This window comes from Bacillus rossius, chromosome 8 (genome assembly GCF_032445375.1).
Source record: "Bacillus rossius redtenbacheri isolate Brsri chromosome 8, Brsri_v3, whole genome shotgun sequence".
In the NCBI taxonomy this organism is placed as follows: domain Eukaryota; kingdom Metazoa; phylum Arthropoda; class Insecta; order Phasmatodea; family Bacillidae; genus Bacillus; species Bacillus rossius.
Genome location: NC_086336.1, coordinates 29,389,381 through 29,413,382, shown reverse-complemented (window position 1 = coordinate 29,413,382; position 24,002 = coordinate 29,389,381). Strand labels below are relative to the sequence as shown.

Below are 24,002 nucleotides of genomic sequence, written 5' to 3'. Positions count from 1 at the left end.
AAGATGGCGGCCAAAAGAAAAGTGAAACATTGATAGAATCAAATATGGCGGCTGTAACTACAAACATAACCATGACATTGTACTCAACAAAAATGGTGGGCGTAACGAAACATGCAACATTTATAGAATCAAAGATGGTGGCCGTAACGACATTTGCAACGGTGTTTTTTGAAAGATTTTTTATTAAAATTTAATAAATTAAATTTTTTCATTACTTTTAGAAATGTTAAACCATAATTGGTTAATAAATAAAGATTTTCAAGATGGCGGTCGTAACGGAAATTGCAACAGTTTCGTCATAATCCTAGATGACGTCAGAGGCTTATCGGAGGCTGTTGACATGGATGCTTAAGCCTCTTTTAGGAATTTTTGTTCTTTCTAAGGCAAAAGTATTTTGAGGTTTTTCGAAATCCTAATTCTTGAATTTTTGAAGAAGAAAATGAGAATTTCCCCCCCCCTCAAAACGGGAATTTTTGAGTCATTTTTGAGGAATTGTGAGGAATTTTTGAGTCCAAGATGGCCGCCGTGACGTCAGAGAGGTCGGTCATTGACCCAGCTCACGGATACAGCGCCTGGCGCCTGTTCCAGTACCACCATTTACATACTACTCTTGCACATAACATTGATAGGGTGGGGGCCCGACAAAATTATTTGCCCCCAGGTACTTGAATTTCTCTCGACTGCCCTAATGGTGGCTCATACTTGCCTAATCAGGCAATACTACCACTGTAGTCATAGCAGTTGCGGGCTTTGAGCCACAGGCCCCACGAACAGTTCCAGGCCGCGGATTGCAGCTCACTATCTTTTATTAAAGTAGAAATAATTTTTCGACTGTGACGTGAATAAAGGATGTTAAGTGACATTCAAGTGTGTTTTAGATGAAAAAACAGACGGGGTCGCAGTCGGTATTCGAACCTGCGCTGTGCTGAGGGCAGTCGATGGTGATTGCGAATCAATGTCCAATTTTATACCTATCAACCAAGGGTGCACACTGAAGGGGGAGAGAGTAGGGGAATATATACCCTCTTCTCTGAACCCCCCCCCCCCCTCAACAAGAGGAAAAAAATGTAAAAGCAAAGAGCGGACAAATAAGGTATAACTCCCCCTTTCCCCAATTCCAAATGGAATTCTGCGTAAGTTCCTGTCAATGACGGAGTAAACAAACTGTACTTGATAGATATTTTTTTAGTACCAGTTTCTTGAAGGTTAGAATACTGAAGAATGAGGTGGACCCTATATCTTGTCTGGGATTGTATGAGCATCGCACCCTTAGGACAAGCTTCCGAGGAGTAAGACTTGCACGTGAGTGTCATCCCCTGAATTAAGCCATGAAATGAGGCTCGAAGACGGAGCAGTGGTGGTACTCAGGATTACTCCATGAAAACCTAATTGACAAGAGTCAGGTCAAAAGTTTCACAAGCCAGGGAAATGTAGCCTTTTGAATTTTGAGTGGCTTATTACAAAATAAAAGCAGGGGCGTAGGCAAGAGGGAAAGGAGGGGGGGGGGGAGATATATCCCCTCCTCGAAATCCTTAAACATATATCTTTCCATCAACAAAATGAAATAGTTTGTAAGCAAACAGTGGGCAAAGTGGTTCTGCGAAATTAAATTCTATGTACGGTACTGCACAAGAGTTTATATTGCATGCCACCAAATGGGAACATAACTTGTGCAAAAGAAATGTCTGCCATTTTTCCAAAATGCAAAATTAAATACCCTATAACAGCATAATACATTAATTGATGATTGATACAATACTAATTACTTATTTGTGACCAGAAAATATACTTGCTGAAACCAAACACACCCCACCAGTGGGGGATCCAGGATTTTGGTTTGGGAGGGGCTTGACCCAGCTGAGGCTAGGCTTTATCGAGGCAAACACTTAAACAATAGTGGACCCAAATGCTTTTGGGGGGGGGGGGCTTGAGCCCCTTAGCCCCCCCTCTGGATCCGCTACTGCACCCCACTTTCTGCAGCCGCCGGTTCCTGCTCGAGCTTGGACAGGAGTGAGGAACGCCACAGCCGACGGCAGCGCCTGCCCTCAACCCGAGCGCAACTACCCGCTGCCCACTTCAGAAGACTGCCTCTTCCTCAACGTTTACACCCCTCAGGTAACCAGTGACCGCCATACAAATCATCATTTGCTAATCAATAAAAGTAACCAAAAAGTACTTTACCAAATTAATGACGGTAGAAATTTCCGCCAATGCTTGGGTGTATTTTAAGACACTCGAGGTTGTGTAGCTTAGAAATTAAGTTAAAAACTTAAATCGTAGACTAGATATGCTAAGAAAATAATAACATATGCAGGATGTGGTTTTAATAGGGAGAGTTACACAAAATAAGGCCAAGAAATAAAAATTACATAACATAGCTACATTCAATTAAAACATGTACTTAGACAGGGCAGTTGAGAGAAACTAAGAGCCCGCGGCAAATAATTTTGTCGGACCTCCTCTTCAGTACTTAATGTACAATTTTTCAAATCAAAAAATAGTATATAAATAAATAAATAAAGACAGTAAACGTTTGATACTGTGGCTGCATAGCTGTAAATGTGAACTGTGTAGAACTATTAAGAATAAATGTGTAATTTTGTACTATTAGGGTAAACTCATATGTTAAAAAAACTCCTAAGTCAACTGTCCCCCCCCCTTTTTTTTCCCGTGCCTGGGCCCCAGAAATTTCCCCTCCCCACCCTGCTCAGCATGTAATAGGAATAAATATGAAAATAAATAAAGGAAAATCATAAAAGGTCGACTTATTAAAATTGAAGTAACTGCATTACCGATTTATGTTATTCAGCTTCCGGATGAAGGTACTCACCGCAAGATGTCAGTCATGGTGTTCTTCCATCCGGGAGCTTTCTATGGGTTCACTGGACACAGCGCCATGTTTGGCCCTCAGTACCTCATGGACCAAGACATTGTTCTCGTCACTTGCAACTATCGACTTGGAGCATTAGGTGAGTAATAATTTTACATTTTACTCTCAGATAAACTGTTGAAACACGCGATCTTCAGGAGAAGAAATGGTGGGCTTACATAATAATCTTTTGTACAGGCAGTGTTAAATATATTTTATTTTCTACGGAGTGTATTATAAGAGTTTAACTTATGCACTACCTATGTCCTAAAACAAAACATTTTTTAATGCTTACAATTTTCTTTTTTCATAATTGATGCTACTAATATTAAAAATGCGAAAGTGGTTTGTCTGTTTGTCCTTCTATCACGCAGCAACGGAGCAACGGATCTACATGATTTTTTGCATGTAGATAATCTATGGACCGTAGAGTGACACAGACTACATATAAGTATGAAATTCCATCCTTTAGGGATTGAAAAGGGGGTAAATTAAATTTTATAATAAAAAAATCATAACAGGTAAGTCATAGACACACAATGAGTTTGTGTCATTTACGGTCATTTGGTAAGGTCTGGCAATTTCCTATCTTTCTCCTTGGAGAAACTCATTTGCATTGTGAAGCAGCTGCTAGCGAACTAAAGATGATAGTAACAGTTTAGTTTATAACTTCGTCAATAGATGGAGTTGCATTGAATTTGTAACGCGCTATCGTTTGGTACGTCCGTCTAATCTTGCCTTTGGGTTACATGCCTTCCCACAAAATGAAGCTGAAGATTGGCATTCCAGTTTTGCTGATGCGCAGTCTTGATGCACCGATATTGTGCAATCAAAGGGACTATAAAATCAAAATTTCCCGTTTTTCAAGTGTATGTCATACAGTCTTGAAACTTATAGTCATGATCCTTATATTATGTGTTTAGCCCGGGCAATGCCGGGTATTTCAGCTAGTTTATATATATATATATATATATATATATATTGACACAAAGATTTTTCCTTTATTTTCTCGATACGGATATTGAAAGTAAAAAGCCACACATGAACTACTTTAAAGCTTCTGTGTTGAAGCGTTAAAAGGGGCTTTAATGGCGATTAGAATCAGAAGTGGTAATTGCAGTTGCCGAAACCAAAATACGCGCAGAATGAAAGAAAAGTAATCTATGTAGGGCATCTGAAAAGGATAGACTAGAAATATAATAGACCCAAATTTAATTACTCTGAGGCCAATTGATTCACAAATAACATCACTAGCATGTACTAAACTTGGTCCACAAAAGCGGAAAATTACTAAGTGCTACAGCATATATATATATATATATATATATATATATATATATACACATACATACATACATATACACACATCAGTAAAATGATAGAAAAACCGGGTATATTAGTGTTACAAGCGCAAGCAGGGCCGCGACGCGCGCCAGGTTCGGTGCTGGCTGGCGGCCCCGCACGGTCACTGACGTCATGCGCCATCCATTGACGTAAGACATGCCACTCATGCCTGACCGGATTACAAGGGTCGTCGCTACCTCCTCTCCACTCACCGCGCGGCGCCCTGCCTCGGCGCCGGACAGTCCTTGGGAATTCCGCGGGCCATCGCGCGAGCAGCCGATGCCCTTCTCGACGCTTCGGGCGTCACAGGATGACGCGATTGCCCCCAGCCACGCTCGTCACTTCTAGAAGGGCGCCAGGGTCTATATACGCCTGGACGCCGGCCTCCGCGATAGTGGCTTGGAGAGTTGGAGTGAGATCCTCGGCGAGGAGAGTTTTTGGGTGCAGCGAGAGTCCCGAGCGAAGTTCCGAGCGGATTCTCGGCGAAGGATAGTGCGAAGAGAGTTCGGCAACGGAGGTCCACGAGGAGTGCTGTTGCGAGAGTTGCGCGAGGGTTGCGGCCCAGCGAGGTGAGCGGTGTGTAAGGACTTGAGATACTGAGTGCGAGTAATTGATTAGAATAGTACAGGATAGTATGTTCTGAAACTGGCGCCGGCACGTGGATTGTAATTGTCTGTCCGCCATATTGGATTGTGAAGTCACGGCGGCCATCTTGGACTCAAAAATTCCTCAAAATTCCTCAAAATTGACTCAAAATGACTCAAAAATTCCCATTTTAAGAAAAAAATTCCTGTTTTCGAGGGAAAAGTTCCCGTTTCGAGGGAAAATTTCCCGTTTTATTCCGTAAAAATCCCAGCAGCTAGAAATGTCCATATGTAGGCTTAAGCATCCATGTCTACAGCCTCAGATAAGCCTCATCATGGATTATGACGTCACCGTTGCAGTTTCCGTTATGCCCGCCATCTTGAAAATCCGCAATTTTTATGTTAGAAAATCGGGAAAATTTTTAAAAATCATTAAAAAATTATTTAATCGAACAAATAATAAAAATTTAAAAACCACTGTTGCAGTTATCGTTACGGTCGCCATCTTGGATTATATAAATGTTGCATATTCTGTTACACCCGCCATCTTGGTTGAGTATTTTGTCTTTGTTACACATTTCATAAATTCCACCATATTGGATCCTATTAATGATGCTATTATCGTTATGGTCGCCATCTTGAAATTTAGACGCCATCTTGGATATCCGTATTTTTTATGTTAGAAAATCGGTAAAAATTCCAAAATTCATCAAAAAATTAACTTAATAGAATTATGATTGATTATATCGATTCCCGTCCTTGGTTCGAAACCGGTGAGGGCAAAAAATCAAAAAAAAATCAGTTCCTTCCTCTACAGAAGCCACCTACAGACTGACCTACCACCACCAATAACAAGGTATTTACCATCAGCTGGTATGACGTCATGTACGCCATCTTGTCTTCGTCCGCTGGAGACTGTCATCTTGTTTTCGTCTGCTAGAGTGTGCTGGCGACATGTTGATATAATTTTCTGTTCACTATACCTTTAACCTCGTCTGTTGACCTTGAACTTTGACCTTGAAATTTGACCTTGACCTTGAAATTTGACCATGACCTTGTTATTTGACTTTGACCTTGACGACCATCATGGATCCGTCATTTTATGTTCAGTACATGCTACCATGAGCTACCACATGCTAGTGGTCATTGCCGCCATCATGTTTTCGTCTGCTGGAGGACACCATCATGTGTGTACTCGTCTTACCATCATGCTAGTTTTATTCTAACCTGCTACAGTGCAGTAATCATTTATTATTACTGAGGTGCCCGCCATCTTGAAATTTGGGAGCCATCTTGAAATCATGTAATTATTTAGATAGAAATGCGGGAAAAATTCTGCTAGCTTGTGAACTTCTCATTGTTGAGCAAAGATATAGTTCTAGTACAAGCCAGAATTTTATGTATTTTTGTATTTTATTTTGTCATTAAAATTTTTTATTAATTTTTTTTGTTATTTATTAAATATTTTTTTCTGTATTTTTATATCAAAGAAAACTTGTGGTGGTTTTCTCCGTGTGCTTCCGATTATTATTGTTAATATTATGGTGGTTTTCTCCGTGTTCTTCAGATTATTATTGTTAATATTATGGTGGTTTTCTCCGTGTGCTCCTGATTATTCTTGACAATATTATGGTGGTTTTCTCCGTGAGCTTCCGATTATTCTTCACAATATTATGGCGGTTTACTCCGTGTGCTTCTGATTATACCTAACTAGACATCTGATGGATTTCTCCGAGTGCTTCTGATTAATCTTGATATTATATTGATGGCTTTCTCCAAGTGTTTCTGATTATTCCTGGCTAGACATCTGATGGTTTTCACCGAGTGCTCCTGATTATTTGTGAGAGATCTATCTCTGCATGAAGAATTTTTTACTTACTGAGTCATGTCATTTCTATTCAGAGTTACATTTAATCAGTGAAATTCTGTCAATAAATCAGAACATACAATATTTTTATCAGGTGGATTTAAAAAATAATAACTTTACTCAGACAAATAATATGCTTTGAGACAACTGAAAAGCATTAACATGAAAGACAAACTTCCTTCTCCTTGATGTCTAGCGAAGCCATCCTTGTTTTGCGAACGTTAGTGAGCATCCCGCATACCACATAAAATAACTAAATAAATTATGACTCAACACAACACGTGGCGACATCTCATGCTAATAATCGAAACCACATGAAACAATTTCTTTTGTATGAGGTAACTTAATTCTTGCTGTTGAAATATTTAGAAAATTCTATTTAAGTAATGTATCTAATTTAATTCACTCAGTTTGCATCTGACAATAGTCTCAGTAACTAATATGAACTGTTGCTGTATTGAAAGGACACAGGTGTAAGTTTTGCAGCAAAGAATTTATCTTGAGAAAGAATGGAAGACAACACGAGAAGAATGACTGTGTTAAAAATCCACTACGTAATATGATAAGTTGTGTTAGATGTAGCAAGTCGTTTACGCGGAGAGAGAGCTTAAAAAGACATGACAGAACTTGTAACGCCAAGCCTGCGTACAAGCTATAGGACAACGATGGCTCTACTTGGCTAAGGAAGAGCGATTTGCATTACAATAATTTTCCTTGTCTTGGGAGAGATTATGTTCGCGGCTCTTCCGATCTGGACAAAAAACTTAAATTGAAGGTTGATGTTGATTTATGGAATAATCCTTAACGTGAAAAGTGAGAATACATTCCAGCCGAATTCAGGTAGATCTTTCCTACTCTGTAAAAATGATGGACTCCTAAAAAGGAAGCATGAAGACGATGAAGACACTTCGACATCATCGGCATCGAATTCTTACGGTAATCTGGGTGAAGATGATGCCTTCTACGGTGATTGCTACAGCGACTCTGAGGCTGTTGACAAAGACATAGACTGTGATGAAGCAGCTAAAGCAGGCAAGATCGAAGACTGTGTCGGTGTCCTGAGACCGAAACGATGGAAACGACGTGATATATTAAATAAATCTGATCAAGCTTGTGATGATCACTATCTCGATAATGAAAGTTACCCTGAGGTTGGTGTTAAAACGGAATACACCAGAGATCATAATATTTATAATAAACAAGCAAGTAAAATGGTGGTAGAAGAGATTGATTACACATCATGGAAAGATCCAAACATATTGGTTGGCCGGCTAAGACTTCTACATGGCTCGCTTTGTGCAGGAAACTATTCGTGCATCAAAGAAATATCCTTCATACTCAAAGAACTGAGGAAAGCTGGCTACATACAATAATGGCTTGTTTTACTTGCATTTGTATAATGTACAGAAATAAAATAAATAATTTGAATTATAAAAATTTAATGTTTTTATTTCTTGTATTCTGATTCCTAACTAAAACTTAGTTCTCGTAACTTGTGCTTCCAAATGTGCTTCCTTTTCGTCGATGGTGCTGCCTTTTCGTTTGCGGTGCTTCCAAATGTGCTGTCTTATCGTTGGCGGTGCTTCCAAATGTGCTGCCTTTTCGTTGTCGGTGTTGCCTTTTAGTTGTCGGTGCCTCCAAATGTGCTGCTTTTTCGTTGGCGGTGCTGCCTTATAGTTGTCGGTGCTTCCAAATGAGCCGCTTTTTCGTTGGCGGTGCTGCCTTTTCGTTGTCGGTGCTTCCAAATGTGCTTCCTTTTCGTTGGCGGTGCTGCCTTTTCGTTGTCTGTGCTTCCAAATGTGCTGTCTTTTCGTTGGCGGTGCTTCCAAATGTGCTGCCTTTTCGTTGGCGGCGCTGCCTTTTAGTTGTCGGTGCTTCCAAATGTGCTGCTTTTTCGTTGGCGGTGCTGCCTTATAGTTGTCGGTGCTTCCAAATGTGCTGCTTTTTCGTTGGCGGTGCTGCCTTATAGTTGTCGGTGGCCTTTTCGTTGGCGGTGCTGCCTTATAGTTGTCGGTGGCCTTTTCGTTGGCGGTGCTGCCTTTCGTTGTCGGTGCTTCCAAATGTGCTTCCTTTTCGTTGGCGGTGCTTCCTTTTCGTTGGCGGTGCTTCCAAATGTGCTTCCTTTTCGTTGGCGGTGCTGCCTTTTCGTTGTCGGTGCTTCCAAATGTGCTGTCTTTTCGTTGGCGGTGCTTCCAAATGTGCTGCCTTTTCGTTGGCGGTGCTGCCTTTTAGTTGTCGGTGCTTCCAAATTTGCTGCTTTTTCGTTGGCGGTGCTGCCTTATAGTTGTCGGTGCTTCCAAATGAGCTGCTTTTTCGTTGGCGGTGCTGCCTTTTCGTTGTCGGTGCTTCCAAATGTGCTTCCTTTTTGTTGGCGGTGCTGCCTTTTCGTTGTCGGTGCTTTCAAATGTGCTGCCTTTTCGTTGACGGTGCTTCCTTTTTGTTGATTGCGTGTAGTACAAAATGTAGTGATTGAATATTTACAGGTTTAAAACCTCTTGGTGTTACTAAAATATTTTTCAAGGTTACTTGGTCCTTTAGAATGTATAAAAATGTCACGATGGATTAATTGAATATAATTAGCTAACGACGAAGGTCATGCGGTCCTGAAATGACTAGCCTATACGTCTGATAATGACATGACTCGGTCTCATGGACTGAAGGAAATTGATCTATATGTGTGGCTTTGTACATGAACGGCTTATAGGTTATTCAGATTATTGAAAAATTAGACTTTCATAATAGGATAATCGGCACTGTATTAATTCGTTGGTCAGGTATATTGACTTGAGTTGTTTTTCGTAAAGTGAATGATTAATAAACACCACGAAAGGTAATGGAAAACAGAATATAATTTTTATTTAATAATCTGTTACAACTGTCACTGGTCAAGAATCGAACCGTGGACAGGAATCCATCGATTTAATTTGTAAATTAATAATTGATTTCAACGGAGACTCTTGGAATTTTTCCCGCATTTCTATCTAAATAATTACATGATTTCAAGATGGCTCCCAAATTTCAAGATGGCGGGCACCTCAGTAATAATAAATGATTACTGCACTGTAGCAGGTTAGAATAAAACTAGCATGATGGTAAGACGAGTACACACATGATGGTGTCCTCCAGCAGACGAAAACATGATGGCGGCAATGACCACTTGCATGTGGTAGCTCCTGGTAGCATGTACTGAACATAAAATGACGGATCCATGATGGTCGTCAAGGTCAAAGTCAAATAACAAGGTCATGGTCAAATTTCAAGGTCAAGGTCAAATTTCAAGGTCAACAGACGAGGTTAAAGGTATAGTGAACAGAAAATTATATCAACATGTCGCCAGCACACTTTAGCAGACGAAAACAAGATGACGGTCTCCAGCGGACGAAGACAAGATGGCGTACATGACGTCATACCAGCTGATGGTAAATACCTTGTTATTGGTGGTGGTAGGTCAGTCTGTAGGTGGCTTCTGTAGAGGAAGGAACTGATGTTTTTTTTATTTTTTGCCCTCACCGGTTTCGAACCAAGGACGGGAATCGATATAATCAATCATAATTCTATTAAGTTAATTTTTTGATGAATTTTGGAATTTTTACCGATTTTCTAACATAAAAAATATGGATTTCCCAGATGGCGTCTAAATTTCAAGATGGCGACCATAACGATAATAGCATCATTAATAGGATCCAATATGGCGGAATTTATGAAATGTGTAACAAAGACAAAATACTCAACCTAGATGGTGGGTGTAACAGAATATGAAACATTTATATAATCCAAGATGACGACCGTAACGATAACTGCAACAGTGGTTTTTAAATTTTTATTATTTATTCGATTAAAAATTTTTTTAATGATTTTTAAAATTTTTCCCGATTTTCTAACATAAAAATTGCGGATTTTCAAGATGGCGGGCGTAACGGAAACTGCAACGGTGACGTCATAATCCATGATGAGGCTTATCTGAGGCTGTAGACATGGATGCTTAAGCCTACATATGGACATTTCTAGCTGCTGGGATTTTTTCGGAATAAAACGGGAAATTTTCCCTCGAAACGGGAATTTTTCCCTCGAAAACAGGATTTTTTTTCTTAAAACGGGAATTTTTGAGTAATTTTGAGTCAATTTTGAGGAATTTTTGAGTCCAAGATGGCCGCCGTGACGTCACAATCCAATATGGCGGACAGACAATCACAATCCACGTGCCGGCGCCAGTTTCAGAACATACTATCCTATACTACTGATTAGCAGGCAGTTTTAGAAAATTATTTATTAGTGTTGTAAATATTAGCAGTCAATAAAACTGTGGAAAAAATAAATAAATAATTGGGCTATCCCTGTACGAATTTAGTTCTACCTACGACGATTATTTTAAAAACCGTAACATTAGGTTTAATAAAGCCATACATTTTATGATATAAAACATAAGGAGAATCATAGCAAATATAAAATTTTAAATTTAATATCAAGGCTAGAAGGCCCCCAAAAAAAGTAAATTTAAAAATAAATGACTATAAAAGGCAAAGAGATAAACCAATGCAATGAAAGTCATTTAAATCTACATTACATGCGCGACTGTCATTGCGAGTATAAATTTAATTTACACATATTAACAACAAAGCCTAATATGACTAAAAATGAGAAAAATTAAAAAAAAAGGTTTTCTTCGGAGCTGAAAGACTCGCGAACAAAGAATTTCATCATGAAAATAATAACTAAGAGCTTTTAAGTAGGTACTTCTTAAGCCACAAGACTGTTTCTCGCAAAAGTCTATAATCCTTCACTTTTAGCGTGCATCAAAAACACACTAAAAATCATTTAGCACGCCAAAATGTTCATTTTGAACACGAGGGAACGCCTCCACACTCGTGTATACTTCGTCGCAGAACACAAATATTAGGCTACCTACCCAAACTTATTTACCAGTCCCAAATTAAATTTCATGTTCTTAGAATGTTCGCTAAGGCTAGGGATTAGCGAACGTAGCTACCTTAAGGCAAACTATGTTGACTGATATAGCTTGCAAAATTTTAAAGAGCCCAGTCACACAGCTAAGGCTAAAGAAATACCGAAATACCTTCTGATGTGCAAACAGATGTGTGTCCAACCATACTATAGCCAAGTAAAATTTTTTTAACAGCAAAAGTGTTTTTGATGGCAGGCCAATCACTTAAAATGGCGGCGAAACGAAAACCATTTTAAAAGTAACCCCAGTAACAGTCAAAATGGCTCAATCCACAAAGTGCGGCACCACTTACAGCATTAATTGCACTGTAATTGCAACAGCTTATAACAATAGGCTCACATAACAGCTATCTGAAGCAGGCTGGCGAACAAAAAGTTAACCACCACAGCCGATGCGTGTAGTAATTTTATGTTAATTCCAACACACGCCCAACATAGCTCAATGCCTGGCTGCAAGTGCATGATGAAATTGCTTACCTGTGCAGTGACTCTGCAGTCCTCTAAGTTGTGAGCGTGACGTCCGCTCATGATGTTAACAGCTTGGCCCAGTAGTAGACGTTCGCAGCCCTAGGTCTCGCGTCGAAATCCGGCGCACGGCAAGCGCCGCAACAGTTCAGGCTCTACGCACCGGTGGCGCCATGCAGTAGCATGGAAACAACATACACCTAAGCCGATAGTTTCGGAATGATGACAGCTGAGTTGTGAAATGTATCAGTGAATAAAAAAAAAAAAAAAAAAAACTCCTCTCCAAACCAATTAAATAAATATAAAATTATAAATAAATAATAAATACATGAAGGGTTACAAATAAATTAAAATAAATACAACTTAACGAGAGACACTGAGGCGTTCAGCTTGCCTCAGGGTTGGGGCCGCTTCTTTGTTAATGATGATGATAATCATTCCGCATCACTTATCCAAGTATATCCCTTTATGCTGGTGGCGGGATCATGCATAAGCTTATACTGATTCTGTGGTACGTGGTGTTATATTTATTTGTATTTTTTTATGACATATTCTTCTATACCATTATGTATGGTCTATTGAATGCAATAAAAAATCAAATCAAATCAAAACTGTTAACTTCTTTAATTTAGTATGTACGTCAAAAGATCATAGACATAAAACAACTTGAATATCACTATACAAATTGTGTCAGGTTTTGTAGAATATTTTTCTTTTGTATATATTTTACAATAATTATTATTTGTTATGTAACTAGTTTTTATAATGTCCAGGTTCTTTCGAAATAATAAATAAAAACAGCAAGTATCATGTAACACAGGATAAATGTACACTGGATCATTTCATGAGGATCACAGGATAAACTTTCAAACAAGTACCGGTACATAACTAAACTTTTGCCATGATGAAGTGCCAGAAGTCTCGATATGCTTTGTTGCAGCCATTACCAAGGGCAATTAACAACTCCTTGATAACGGCTGCAACAAGTCACTCCATGTTGATGGTGAATTGACTGACGATTCTGCGTGCCTTAGCAGCCTTGACCAAGGGTGATTAACCACTCCTTGATAACAACTCCTTGATAAAATGCCCAAACTCCGGGCATTTTACCATTAACAAAGACGTCCTCAAACCAGAAACCAATAAGTAGTTTGTGATTACTCTGGCCACAGGAACCTATGATATAGAAATAAGTCATAGGTACATGACCAATACTGGTACTACAAAATAGTAATTTGAAGCTCTGTTAAATTTAGTTGTATTTGAAAATTGAAATCTCAATAAGGAAATGACAATATATGTAAAGTAGGTATATTAGTACAGTTTGCACTCACTCTATACCATGTTTTGTACCCTCCTGTGGAATCAAAAATTAAGGAGTTTCTAAGGAACCCTTAATTCAATACCTTCACCACTATTTGTAATATCACAAAATTCCTTAAAGAAAAATAAATTAAATATTTAATGCACATAAAATAATTATGTTGTTCAGTTAAATTCCTACAGATTAACTCCACCTCCTATCCTTCCCTTCCCATTTATCCAGAATTATCTCTGGAACACACATTTAACCCAAACCCCAAAATTTAATTTGATCGAAAATTTTAATTTACTTTATAAGTTAACAGTAAGACAATAAAACAAAATCACACTTTATAGTTTCAAGGTGGTATACAAAAAAAAAACTCAATTTTTTTATATACAAAATAATGTAATCACTTGGCCCAATATTCTGCAAATGTTCTGCATGTGCAAATTGTTTGAAGCCAAATTAGAGAATTAAAATACCCACATTTATCTATTACTTTCAGACTGTCAGTCTTTATTAAGGTGATATTAAGGTTTTTTTTTAAGAACTTTTAATAGCCCTAACTCAATTTAAGACAAAATAAGAACTTTTTTAAGGATATTTAGGAAGTGTACGAACATTGGTACCTACTAAATTTGTGTACTATTACGAGATAATTACTTACTGTAAATGCACATGGACAAAATATTTTTTAACTAGCTGCCCGACCCGGCTTCGCACGGCTATACTAATGGAAAAAAATTAAGCCACATCTCCCATTTACAGTAATAGTAAATAAAAAAATATTCAGTGAAAATTTATTACAATGCTGTATAATGTACCGGAGAAAAAATGAATAGCACCGATGGTTTCCCGACTCGTGCACGCAACGTACAACTGATGTACCCGAACTTCGCTACGGCAGTCTACAGGCAGATCACCCTTGCGCCACTCATTATACATGCCCCTCCTTGTGGGTACGCCACAGCCGCGCGATGCCCGTTGTGATGGAGATGCAGAAGGCATGAACAATGCAAAATCCTGTTCTCATGCACTCAAAGTACCCACTGTTGCCTGATTTTAACCACCCATGGGATCTAATTTTCGGAAAATGTCATCCTGCGTAACATAAGGAACATTACTGTGAAGTTTCAAGTCTGTAAAATATATATAATTGAAAAAAAGGGCAATAAAAAAACAAATTAAACACAGAGAGAGAAAAAAAACAAACAATAGTTTAGGTTTGCGATTTAAAGTGATAAAAAGTACTTAAATACTAATTGAACTCTTATGAGGGTACTGATTGCTTCGTTGTTAATATCACACGGGTGTTTTTTACTTGTATGGGAAAATTAAGAATGATAAGGCATCTAGTGCGTGGCAACAATGTTAATAGGCAATAGGAAACAAACTTCTAGTGCCTGCGGCATTGTCAACACACACTTCGTACGTGTACTGCATGTTGTATCTAACCCCCTCCAATGCATTTGATTCTAAATTGGACTTTTAGTAAGGATCCCTAATGTTATTGATAATATAATATAGCATATAGCCTTCCTCGATAAATGTACTATCCAACACTGAATTTTTCAAATCGGACCAGTGGTTCCTGAGATTAGCACGTTCAAACAAACAAACTCTTCAGCTTTATAATATTAGTATAGATTTTACTTGAGTTTAACTTCTTGTCAACAGCAAATTCATTTCAGATGATAATACACAACTTCACAGAACAGGGCATGACTTACAGTCAGGATTCAGCCCAGTATTTTCCTAGAGTGATTTCAATAGACTTCCATAGATGGCAGCACCGTGTTTACACATTTCTGTTCCAATCAATTTCCGCTCCATTCAAGCAATTACTCCTACCAAGTGCCATGTACTGAGAACTAAGATGTTTACACATCAAAATAATTAACATTATTTTATACATACCTTCCTGGCTGTTGCAGCATATCTGCTATGAATACATTCCCAAGTGTGTTGTTAAAGTGGATGCGATGTCGCACTGAACTGCAGGCTTCCTGTCAATGGGCGACAGCGTGCTGCCGGGCAACTACGCCATGAAGGACCAGGTGGCGGTGCTGCGATGGGTGCGCCAGAACATAGGCGCCTTTGGCGGCGACCCGGACTCCGTCACCATAGCGGGCTACAGCGCGGGCGCCCGCAGTGTCATGCTTCACATGGTCTCACCCATGTCGCAAGGTAGTTCCTTTCGGTTATGTCCCAGATATAGTAAAAAAAAAGACATGATTCAAACTTGGATCAAGTTTGCCATAACAAACCATCAAGCTTGCAGCAGAAGGTATGTTAGCTAGCAGCAAGTTGTTTCAAGCTAACTAGTCTCCACATGGCAAGCGCACTGCAAACTTGCCAAAGCAGCTAGGTGCAGAGAGCAAGCTAAATTCAAGCCTTTGGCAAGCTTGCAGAAAGCAAATCTCAGCCTTAATGGTTAAATATATGTTTTAATTACACCTCTCAAATCTGTAACAAGCTTGCTGGAAGTTTACATGCTATGTGGGTCAGCCAAAATGCTATTTTAATCATCCTATGTTTAGACTATAGGATGGAAGCAACCAAGCCAGATGAACACAATGAGAGTTATCACAACAGATGTCAAAAGAGTTGGTGATATTCAGTTGACAGACTAAGTTTGTGTGTAAAGTACAGATATGTTAAACTTCCAATACCTAACAGGGAAAAATAATAACTGTAGAAGCTATTTTTAAAATATTCGATGTTAGCATCAAGTGGGTTTTCACATTAGTGCAGAGCAATTTCAATAAGAATGATGTAAACATAGTACGGTACATACACAAATTAAACTATGCAGTAGCATCTGATATTTTGAAAGGTTCTTGATGATAATATGGCGAATAATTTATTAATGACTTTGGTGGCTCAAGTCAGTAATTTCAATATCAAGTGAAATGTAGCAACATTAATCAAAATACAGTATAAGATTTAGCTTGATGTTAAAAATATGCAAATAAAATACACCTGTATAGGCCTGAATTTAATTTATATATAAAAAAAAAAACTGGCTAAAAATTTAGCACACTAACTTGATTCTCAGTTTGAGCTCTTAAATTCACTATTTATACACTATTCATATTTATAATAGCAAGCAGGAAAGGTTTGGTACCAAGATGAATTCTTGGGAAAGCAAATAAATTAACAAGACATATCACATATCTGCTCACAGAGATAAACACAATGTTTACCTTTTGGAGTAAATATTTTGATGCAAGTATGTACTGCTTTCATCTGGAAATATGTTTTGATCCCATGATTGCAAAAAACATTGACCCGTATGCAAAGCTAGTGCTTGTGACATGACAGTATCTACAGTCCTGGTAAATAAGTACTACCTACAGACAATGATAGCAAAGATGAGACAAAATAATTAGAAGCTGTAGTCAATAGTTAATCTCCTCCTCTGAATCTAAGTCCATGGGTACTACAGGATATTTGGAGTCAAAATTTAAATACTATGCCTCAAAAAATGAAGTTCAAAAAAAATATCCACTCTCTCTCACCCAAAAATTCGCCCCTGCTAACAATTATTGATGCTGTAGTGAATTAACCAATGAAACGGGTTTACCTTCAGCAGCGGCAGGCTAAGGATAGTACATCAATTGTACCTGCACGAACAGGCCAATTTACAATGGAAAATGCTGTCCAAGTGTGGCTGCAGGGAGATATATCAGTTGAGGCTAGCATACAAAGAAATGATGAAGTTGCAAAACATGACTCTAAATGTCAGAGATTGGCCTTGGAATATTTTCAAATTCATGGCCTCACAACCTGAACATAGTTTCATTCTCTTTTGATAAAATAAAAATAAATATGAATTTAAGTGTACATAAATATAACCTCCAAAATAAAAATCGGACTTGAGAGGGGTTATTGCCCCCACCGCCCCTCAATTGGAGCAGCGCTTGATGCTGTCATGTACAGTGAAACTTCATTAATAAAAATCCTGTTAATACAAGTGTTTTCACAGTCCCTAGAAATTACCTAAGTTATAGTTCTAATTTGTATAATACAAAAGTGTGGTTATTCCATAAAAAAGTTTTTTTCTTCCAACAATACAATATTAAATGACGTACAGGGTGGTTAGTATAAAAACCCCAGAATAATGTAAAGAAACAATGTGAAGTATCAACTAAAATAATACTGCTGCATTGCTTTGGTTCAGGGTAGGCTGGGGGGGAAAAAAAGCATTAAAATATATATTCTTCCACAATGATGGTACTGTATGTCTTTTCATAGGTATTTTCTAAACATTTTATTTATTATTCTTTCTTAAATTCTTTTAAAAAATATAGTACAGTACAAAATATTTTTTGTAGCCACTTGTGTAACCATCCTAATGTTATAGTTTATAGTCCCCTAAAAAAAATTACCTACAGTTAGTGTTGTATCAAATTGTGTGCAAGTTTCCAAGGAGAAAATTATATTTTTTAGCTGTATTATGCATATACTAAATTAGAAAATTTTTTTAAACTTTATTTGAATTTGATTTAGAAATTATATAAAAAATTGTGACTAAATTTAGTAATACTACGGTTAATACAAACCTTGTTATTGCAAAGTGGCACAGTTAACGTCCCTTCAGGTTTACGAGTGTACCAGAAAGTTAGAATGAACGTGCTAACGGATGCACCCGTGCACCTCCCAGGCTTGTTCCACTGCGCCATCGCGATGAGCGGCTCGGCACTGACCTACTCCCAGAACGTGGACCCGGCGCCAACCGCCCGCAAGCTGGCGCGCTACTTCAACTGCTCGGCCGAGACGTCGGAGAGCATCCGGCGCTGCCTCGGGCGGCAGGACGCCCAGGACCTGGCCTCTGCTCTGAACATCTACCGGGTACGCGCACTCCCTCACAATGACAACGCACAGCAAGTTTGTGGTCTGCGGCTCAGCACGAATAGAAGACAGAAAAAAATCATTACCCTTAAGCTATTCCGGGCATCATGTACAAAATTTTTTAAAAGTTTTTTTAACATCAGATTAAATATTATGCAAATTATATAATTTTTACTTTTTTTTTTTTTAAGCTTTACATGAAAGGCAGTTTAAAAATGGATAAATAACATTTCACAAAGTATTATACACACAAAAAAAAATTTGATTATTAATATCAGTTTTAAGCTGGTAGGATTAAATGGTAAAAGGTTTTCTTATTTATCATATGTACAGAAATGATATTCTTTGAATTTCAAACATAAGATTACTTTTTTAATTATCAAATTATGTTTTGGTTTAATGCTACTTAATTCCGTGATATAACTTGCATTTCGGTGTATATATCGTATTAACTTGCATTTTGGTGTTATGCGGTGTTTTGACAAGCTGTTCGGTGTTATTTAGGTTTTATCGCAATTAACAATATAATCTTGTCCCTAATCATCAGGTATATTTGACAGAGCAGTTTTACAAACGCAATATCTTCTGTGTCTGGCATTTTAATGCATATCACATTAAAACTTTTCTATTAGGTATGTACATTTAATTACAATGAAGTACATATTTCCTGCCCAATGCCCAGCACCTAATAAGCTGAATTGTGATGGCTCTGGACAAGTTTGGAAGGTAGCAGTTGGCTTCTTAAAGCACACACTATGCTAACACAGGATACATTTCTATTCACAACTTCCTGCATTTTGCAACAAGCTTACCTAGATTTCCTGAAACCAAGGGTATATTTATGTTAACTCAAATTCTTAAATACTCAAAAGTTGTATGAAACTATTGGAGTTGGGTATTTGAGACCATTAATTTGTAAATATTCCACATGTATCTATGACATATTTAATTTCATGTTTTACAACGGCTTTCTATCTTTGAAAGATATCTTCTCCCGACTGGAGCCGCCCCCCCATGTATTGGGAAGCATCAGGTATGCTGAGTGAGCTTGTCTTGATGACAGGAGTTTGCCTGGGACCCCATCGTCGTGTTCCTCCCCGTCGTGGAGATGGCGAACCCCGCAGAAGAGCAGTTCCTCACCGCGAATGCCCTGGAGTTGTTCCTTGCCGGGAACTTCTCGCAAGTGCCGTTCATCACCGGCATGACCGAGGACGAATTGGCCTGGAAGTCGTTGCGTGAGTGCATATGTGTATTCCATATGCATGTTCTACTTCTTTAGAAACATCATGAAAAAATGGCTACACACAAATAAAAATCATATGTGCTTTTAAATCATATACTTTAGTGATTGATATGGAATACTGGTCCAGATCATTAAAATTTTTTTTTTTTTTTTGGAATATTAGAGATAGAAATTGAGTTTATAAACTTTTTCAAGTGTATTTATATACCTAAGTGAGGTTAGATTATACTTCTTTAGGCGTGTTATGATAAAATGATAAGAATGAATTTTTACGTCGCACGCACAGCACGAAACAAAAATTGACACAATGAAAAAAGGCTACGTAAAAATAAAAATCATAAATCCTATGCATTGTACTTGTACTACATAAGTGTAACATTGTGTAAATTGCAGTGGTTATGCTCGAATATTTGTACTCATCTATCAGGAAAAGTAACAAACTATTATCTAAATCTGCAACGTTTTACTTTGTCCCATCAAATATACTTACGGTATCTACTAATTATTATGCTAACCAAAATTAATTGAAATTTTGTTAACTCAGTAACTAGCGAAAACCAGACACAATTTATTTTGGAAAACTATGTCACTTAGTATGTAAAATAAATTTAAACTATGCTTCTCAATTCATTGTGTTCTCAAAGTTATTTTTAAGAAAAGTCTTACGAGAAAAAGCAAACGACCAAAACATTACGCAATTGTAGCTCTCCATGCGAAAGCTATCTCACAGTTGATGACGCAAGAGCCAGTCTAGCCCTTATCGTTCTTTGGTTTCCGTACCTAAAACGTGCCATTTAGCGCTGGATTTACATTTAACTAAACATGGAGCTTGTTATGTTATATTTGCTGCTTTAACTTCATGTCAGTCGTTTAGGAAACACCTGACTACCAACGTTAATGGCATTTAAAAAATGCTTGTGTATGTGTGGCTTTATATTTTAATGCACCTTTAATCGATTAGTTATTATAAATGTAAATACAATTTGCATTGTACTTCCACTTTAGAATGCATATATATTATATGATTTGTTTAATGTAAGTGTGAAGTTCTCTTTTCATGATAATTGATTGTATTAGGTGACGAAAAACAAAATTAAGTTAAAATTAATTACTATTATTACTATTCGATTGTCAGCATTCATAGTGTACAAACAATGCAGAACATATAACTTACAATGTTAAACTTTCCATTTAAGCCACTTTTGCACTTTTTTGGAGTAATATCAACTTATACCATAGAATAAACCGTTTTTATTATTTCCCGCTCTCCACTATGTATCACTTTACCGTGCCTCTGCGAGCTGCCACCTTCGCCTTCCATTTTCGGGTATACACTGAAGGGCAATATTTTCCAAACAGCCACTACACGGCTCTCGGCTACGTGTCGCCTGCTTACCCCCTCTTCTTTCTCCGGTCCCGCTGTCCCCGCACCCCCGCGCTGAGACACGCCAAGATAACTGCCGGGCACAGTACCTACCTTTTATACGGAACAAATTAAATTGTGATTATGATTTATAATTATTAAAAACACACTATAGATATGTACATATATAATTAGTTGATAAAACCATTTTCAAACTTAAAATTCTCCCGGGTTAAGAAAATGAATTGCAAGCTTTCTTCCTAGCATTTTATACCACTCTATTGTGTTTCCATATACATACATACATTTCTCTCTTTTTTATTTTACTGTACCGTATTTAGCAACAGTGAGAATTGAAAGAAAAGAAAAAAAAAATTGATTAATTAAATATTCAATATTCATAAATAATTTGATATTTGATTCAAATAAAAAAATTACAGGATTTTCTTAAGCGTAACAAAAACCATTTTGAGCAAAATTAAATCAGGGGAATATAATTAACATTAGAACTGCAGAAGTTATCACTATCCAATATTACACTCGGGCTTGCAGGAAACTATTTTATGTTCTTGCACTGCAATGTTCTCCGTGTTTATAAGGAAGTTGGAAGTTTTTGAATAATAAATGTGAAGTAATTCATGCTACATTTTATGCAACTTGGAATCAAACCTCACCAAATTAATTTTCCCAGATCACCAGTCAACTTGTAAACAATATCTAGACAGTAGATAACTAACTGGTTACTTCTGAACAAGTGATTACCATTACAATGTCACCATATGATGCATCTTATCATCTGCTTAACTGTTATAGTGTAGAATTTTTACAAACCAAGTTAATGTGGGCCACCGAAACTTCGGATTAGAAAAATTTCCGTTATCATGTATTTTATAATTGTACTAGTTTTAATTTGGCCTATTGGTATATTTTTCAAGGTGATGTTTTTTGAGTTTTTTTTAGTGTAGATTCTTTCATGGCCCTCCATGATTAACCCAACTAGTAAATACGTACCATCTTTGAGTTTAATTTTCTTTAGGCTTTCGACTAACGGTTAAATTATTTTCTAGGTTCTGAAGCAAATTTTTCAAAAATCTTTGCTGGTAATGGTGCTTTTGGTCAGCTCGGATAATACGGAACCTTAGTTAATTGAAGCTCAGTTAATGGAGAGACTACTTTCAACAACTGCTATATTTCATAAATAAAAACATGAATTTTTTTATTTCTATGCCTGATACCAAATAATTTATGATACAGGAATTAAAATTCACTACAAAAAACCCTGGCACAAAATATCATTTCTCACAAGATTTAAAGACTATAATTTTTAACCACTATAAGAAGTTGAACTAACTATTTTCTTCAACCATATGTCCTTATTTGTGAGCAAACAATATTCTTTCCAGAGATCCTGGCTAACTCCAATTGGACAGAAGAAGTGAACAATGACTACGAGCAAGTATATCCCATCTCCTTCCTGTACGAAAGGGAAACACAACGCTCGAGATTCATCACAAATGAGCTGAGAAGGTTCTACCTGAATAACATGGATCTCGAAAATACAACGTACAATGGACTTGGACTGGTAAGATATAAAAGGGGGAGATAAATTGGTGCAAACATGTAATCTAATATATTACTACTAACTACCATTGGCCTGTTATCACTGTCCATTGTCATTGTGAAATGCATTTAACACAGTTAGGTGTGGGAACAGTGCATGATAATGGTGTACATTTGTGAAACACATGCACTGTATGCAACTATATTTCTACATAATGAATTACCTAAAAGATCTGAGTTAGTCACACAATCTCATTAAATATCAATAATTGTTACATGTTTTTAAAAATAGTTTGTAATTTAATACAAACGTCTACCAGAATTGTAAGCAACACAGATATAAAAAAAAAATAAGTACCAAAGGTTTATATAACATGCATGGTTTTTAGTACAAAAATTGTCAAAACCATTCTGTTACACTTTCTTTCCTGATAATGTTTTGCAGTTTAGCGTGTTGGTAATAATTTTCAAGCCTCTCACATGATACTAAACTCATTAAAAATTAATGTTGTAGAAATCCTATTGTAACAACTGTACACCCTATCACGATACAGAAAAATGGTTGATTGTGATGGTACATTAAAAAAAAAATTAGATTTAAAACAAAATTAATATTCTTATCTGCTAGAGAACAGTCAGATAAAAATATCCTTCATGTTAAGCCAATGGAGAGAGAGATTTACAACTGGCATCTACCTTTTCTCTACAGGAAATAAATTTCAATAAAATGAGTAGCATCAGGGTAAGTTTCAAAATATAAATTCTAATATAAAATATTCTGTATTATAATATACAATAATGAAACAAATTTTTTCATTAAACTAATGATAATCAGTTTATAATGCTCAATTACTGAAGAACTAATATGAACTGTTAGTTTGGACAGAAAAAAAAAACCCCAGTAAGACATGCATCTTCTTGTGATGAAAAGCTATGAGAATCTAAGAAAATTCTACACCTTAGGAACCAATCCAAAAATGACATACACTACTTAATAAGGATAATGTTCTAACAGAGAATATTTGTTAGTAACTATATATATATATATATACCTATAGTTATATCTTTGTGCACTATTCTGAATATGCAATTACAGCAAATATTTTTTAAAATAATATTTTAAGAATGATGTAACAAAAAATAAGTTTATGGATCTTTTAAGTATATAAAGAACTTACACTATAAATGGTTTCATATGCATACAGATATATTCAGATGCCTTAGTTGGTTATGGAGTGCACACATCATCCAAGGTACTACCCGCTAGAAGCAGTAAGCCAGTTTACTACTACAAGTTCACATATCCTGGAAGATACAGCTTTGTGCATTTGGATGGTACAACACAACCATTTGGTGAGTACATTTCTTAGAACACTGTGCTCTTTTACCATTAATTATTGACATAATTTACCTATATAAAAAAAAGAGGAAATAATTGTATAAATACCTCACATCATAAATGGTTTAAATTTAACCAAATACTTTTGTGAGCCCTGCAATATTAATGAAACTTAGAATGTAGCAATATTAAGAGAGCTATTATTTAACACTGAATCCAGATCTATAATCACAAACTAAAAATCGA

At 37.0% G+C, this 24,002-nt stretch overlaps 1 protein-coding gene and 1 long non-coding RNA gene across 5 annotated transcripts in view; one reads left to right on the top strand and one right to left on the bottom strand.

The window, feature by feature from the left end:
- LOC134534692 (esterase E4-like) overlaps nt 1-24,002 on the top strand; it is a 46,154-nt gene that overhangs the window by 16,109 nt on the left and 6,043 nt on the right. Inside the window, exons 3-9 of one of the 2 annotated variants that reach the window (XM_063373168.1) lie at nt 1,981-2,115; nt 2,810-2,969; nt 15,399-15,584; nt 18,064-18,251; nt 19,315-19,486; nt 22,261-22,439; nt 23,623-23,770. In XM_063373168.1, coding sequence (XP_063229238.1) covers nt 1,981-2,115; nt 2,810-2,969; nt 15,399-15,584; nt 18,064-18,251; nt 19,315-19,486; nt 22,261-22,439; nt 23,623-23,770 — 1,168 coding nt within the window. The remainder of the gene's footprint in view (nt 1-1,980; nt 2,116-2,809; nt 2,970-15,398; nt 15,585-18,063; nt 18,252-19,314; nt 19,487-22,260; nt 22,440-23,622; nt 23,771-24,002) is intronic. The other variant, XM_063373167.1, reaches the window with a different exon arrangement.
- Nucleotides 1-24,002, bottom strand: part of LOC134534694 (uncharacterized) — a 68,045-nt gene that overhangs the window by 40,352 nt on the left and 3,691 nt on the right. For 2 of the 3 annotated variants that reach the window (XR_010075520.1, XR_010075521.1), the window contains exons 2-3: nt 15,315-20,971; nt 12,104-12,291 (exon numbers count right to left, since the gene is read on the bottom strand). This is a non-coding gene — a long non-coding RNA (uncharacterized LOC134534694). The remainder of the gene's footprint in view (nt 1-12,103; nt 12,292-15,314; nt 20,972-24,002) is intronic. The other variant, XR_010075522.1, reaches the window with a different exon arrangement.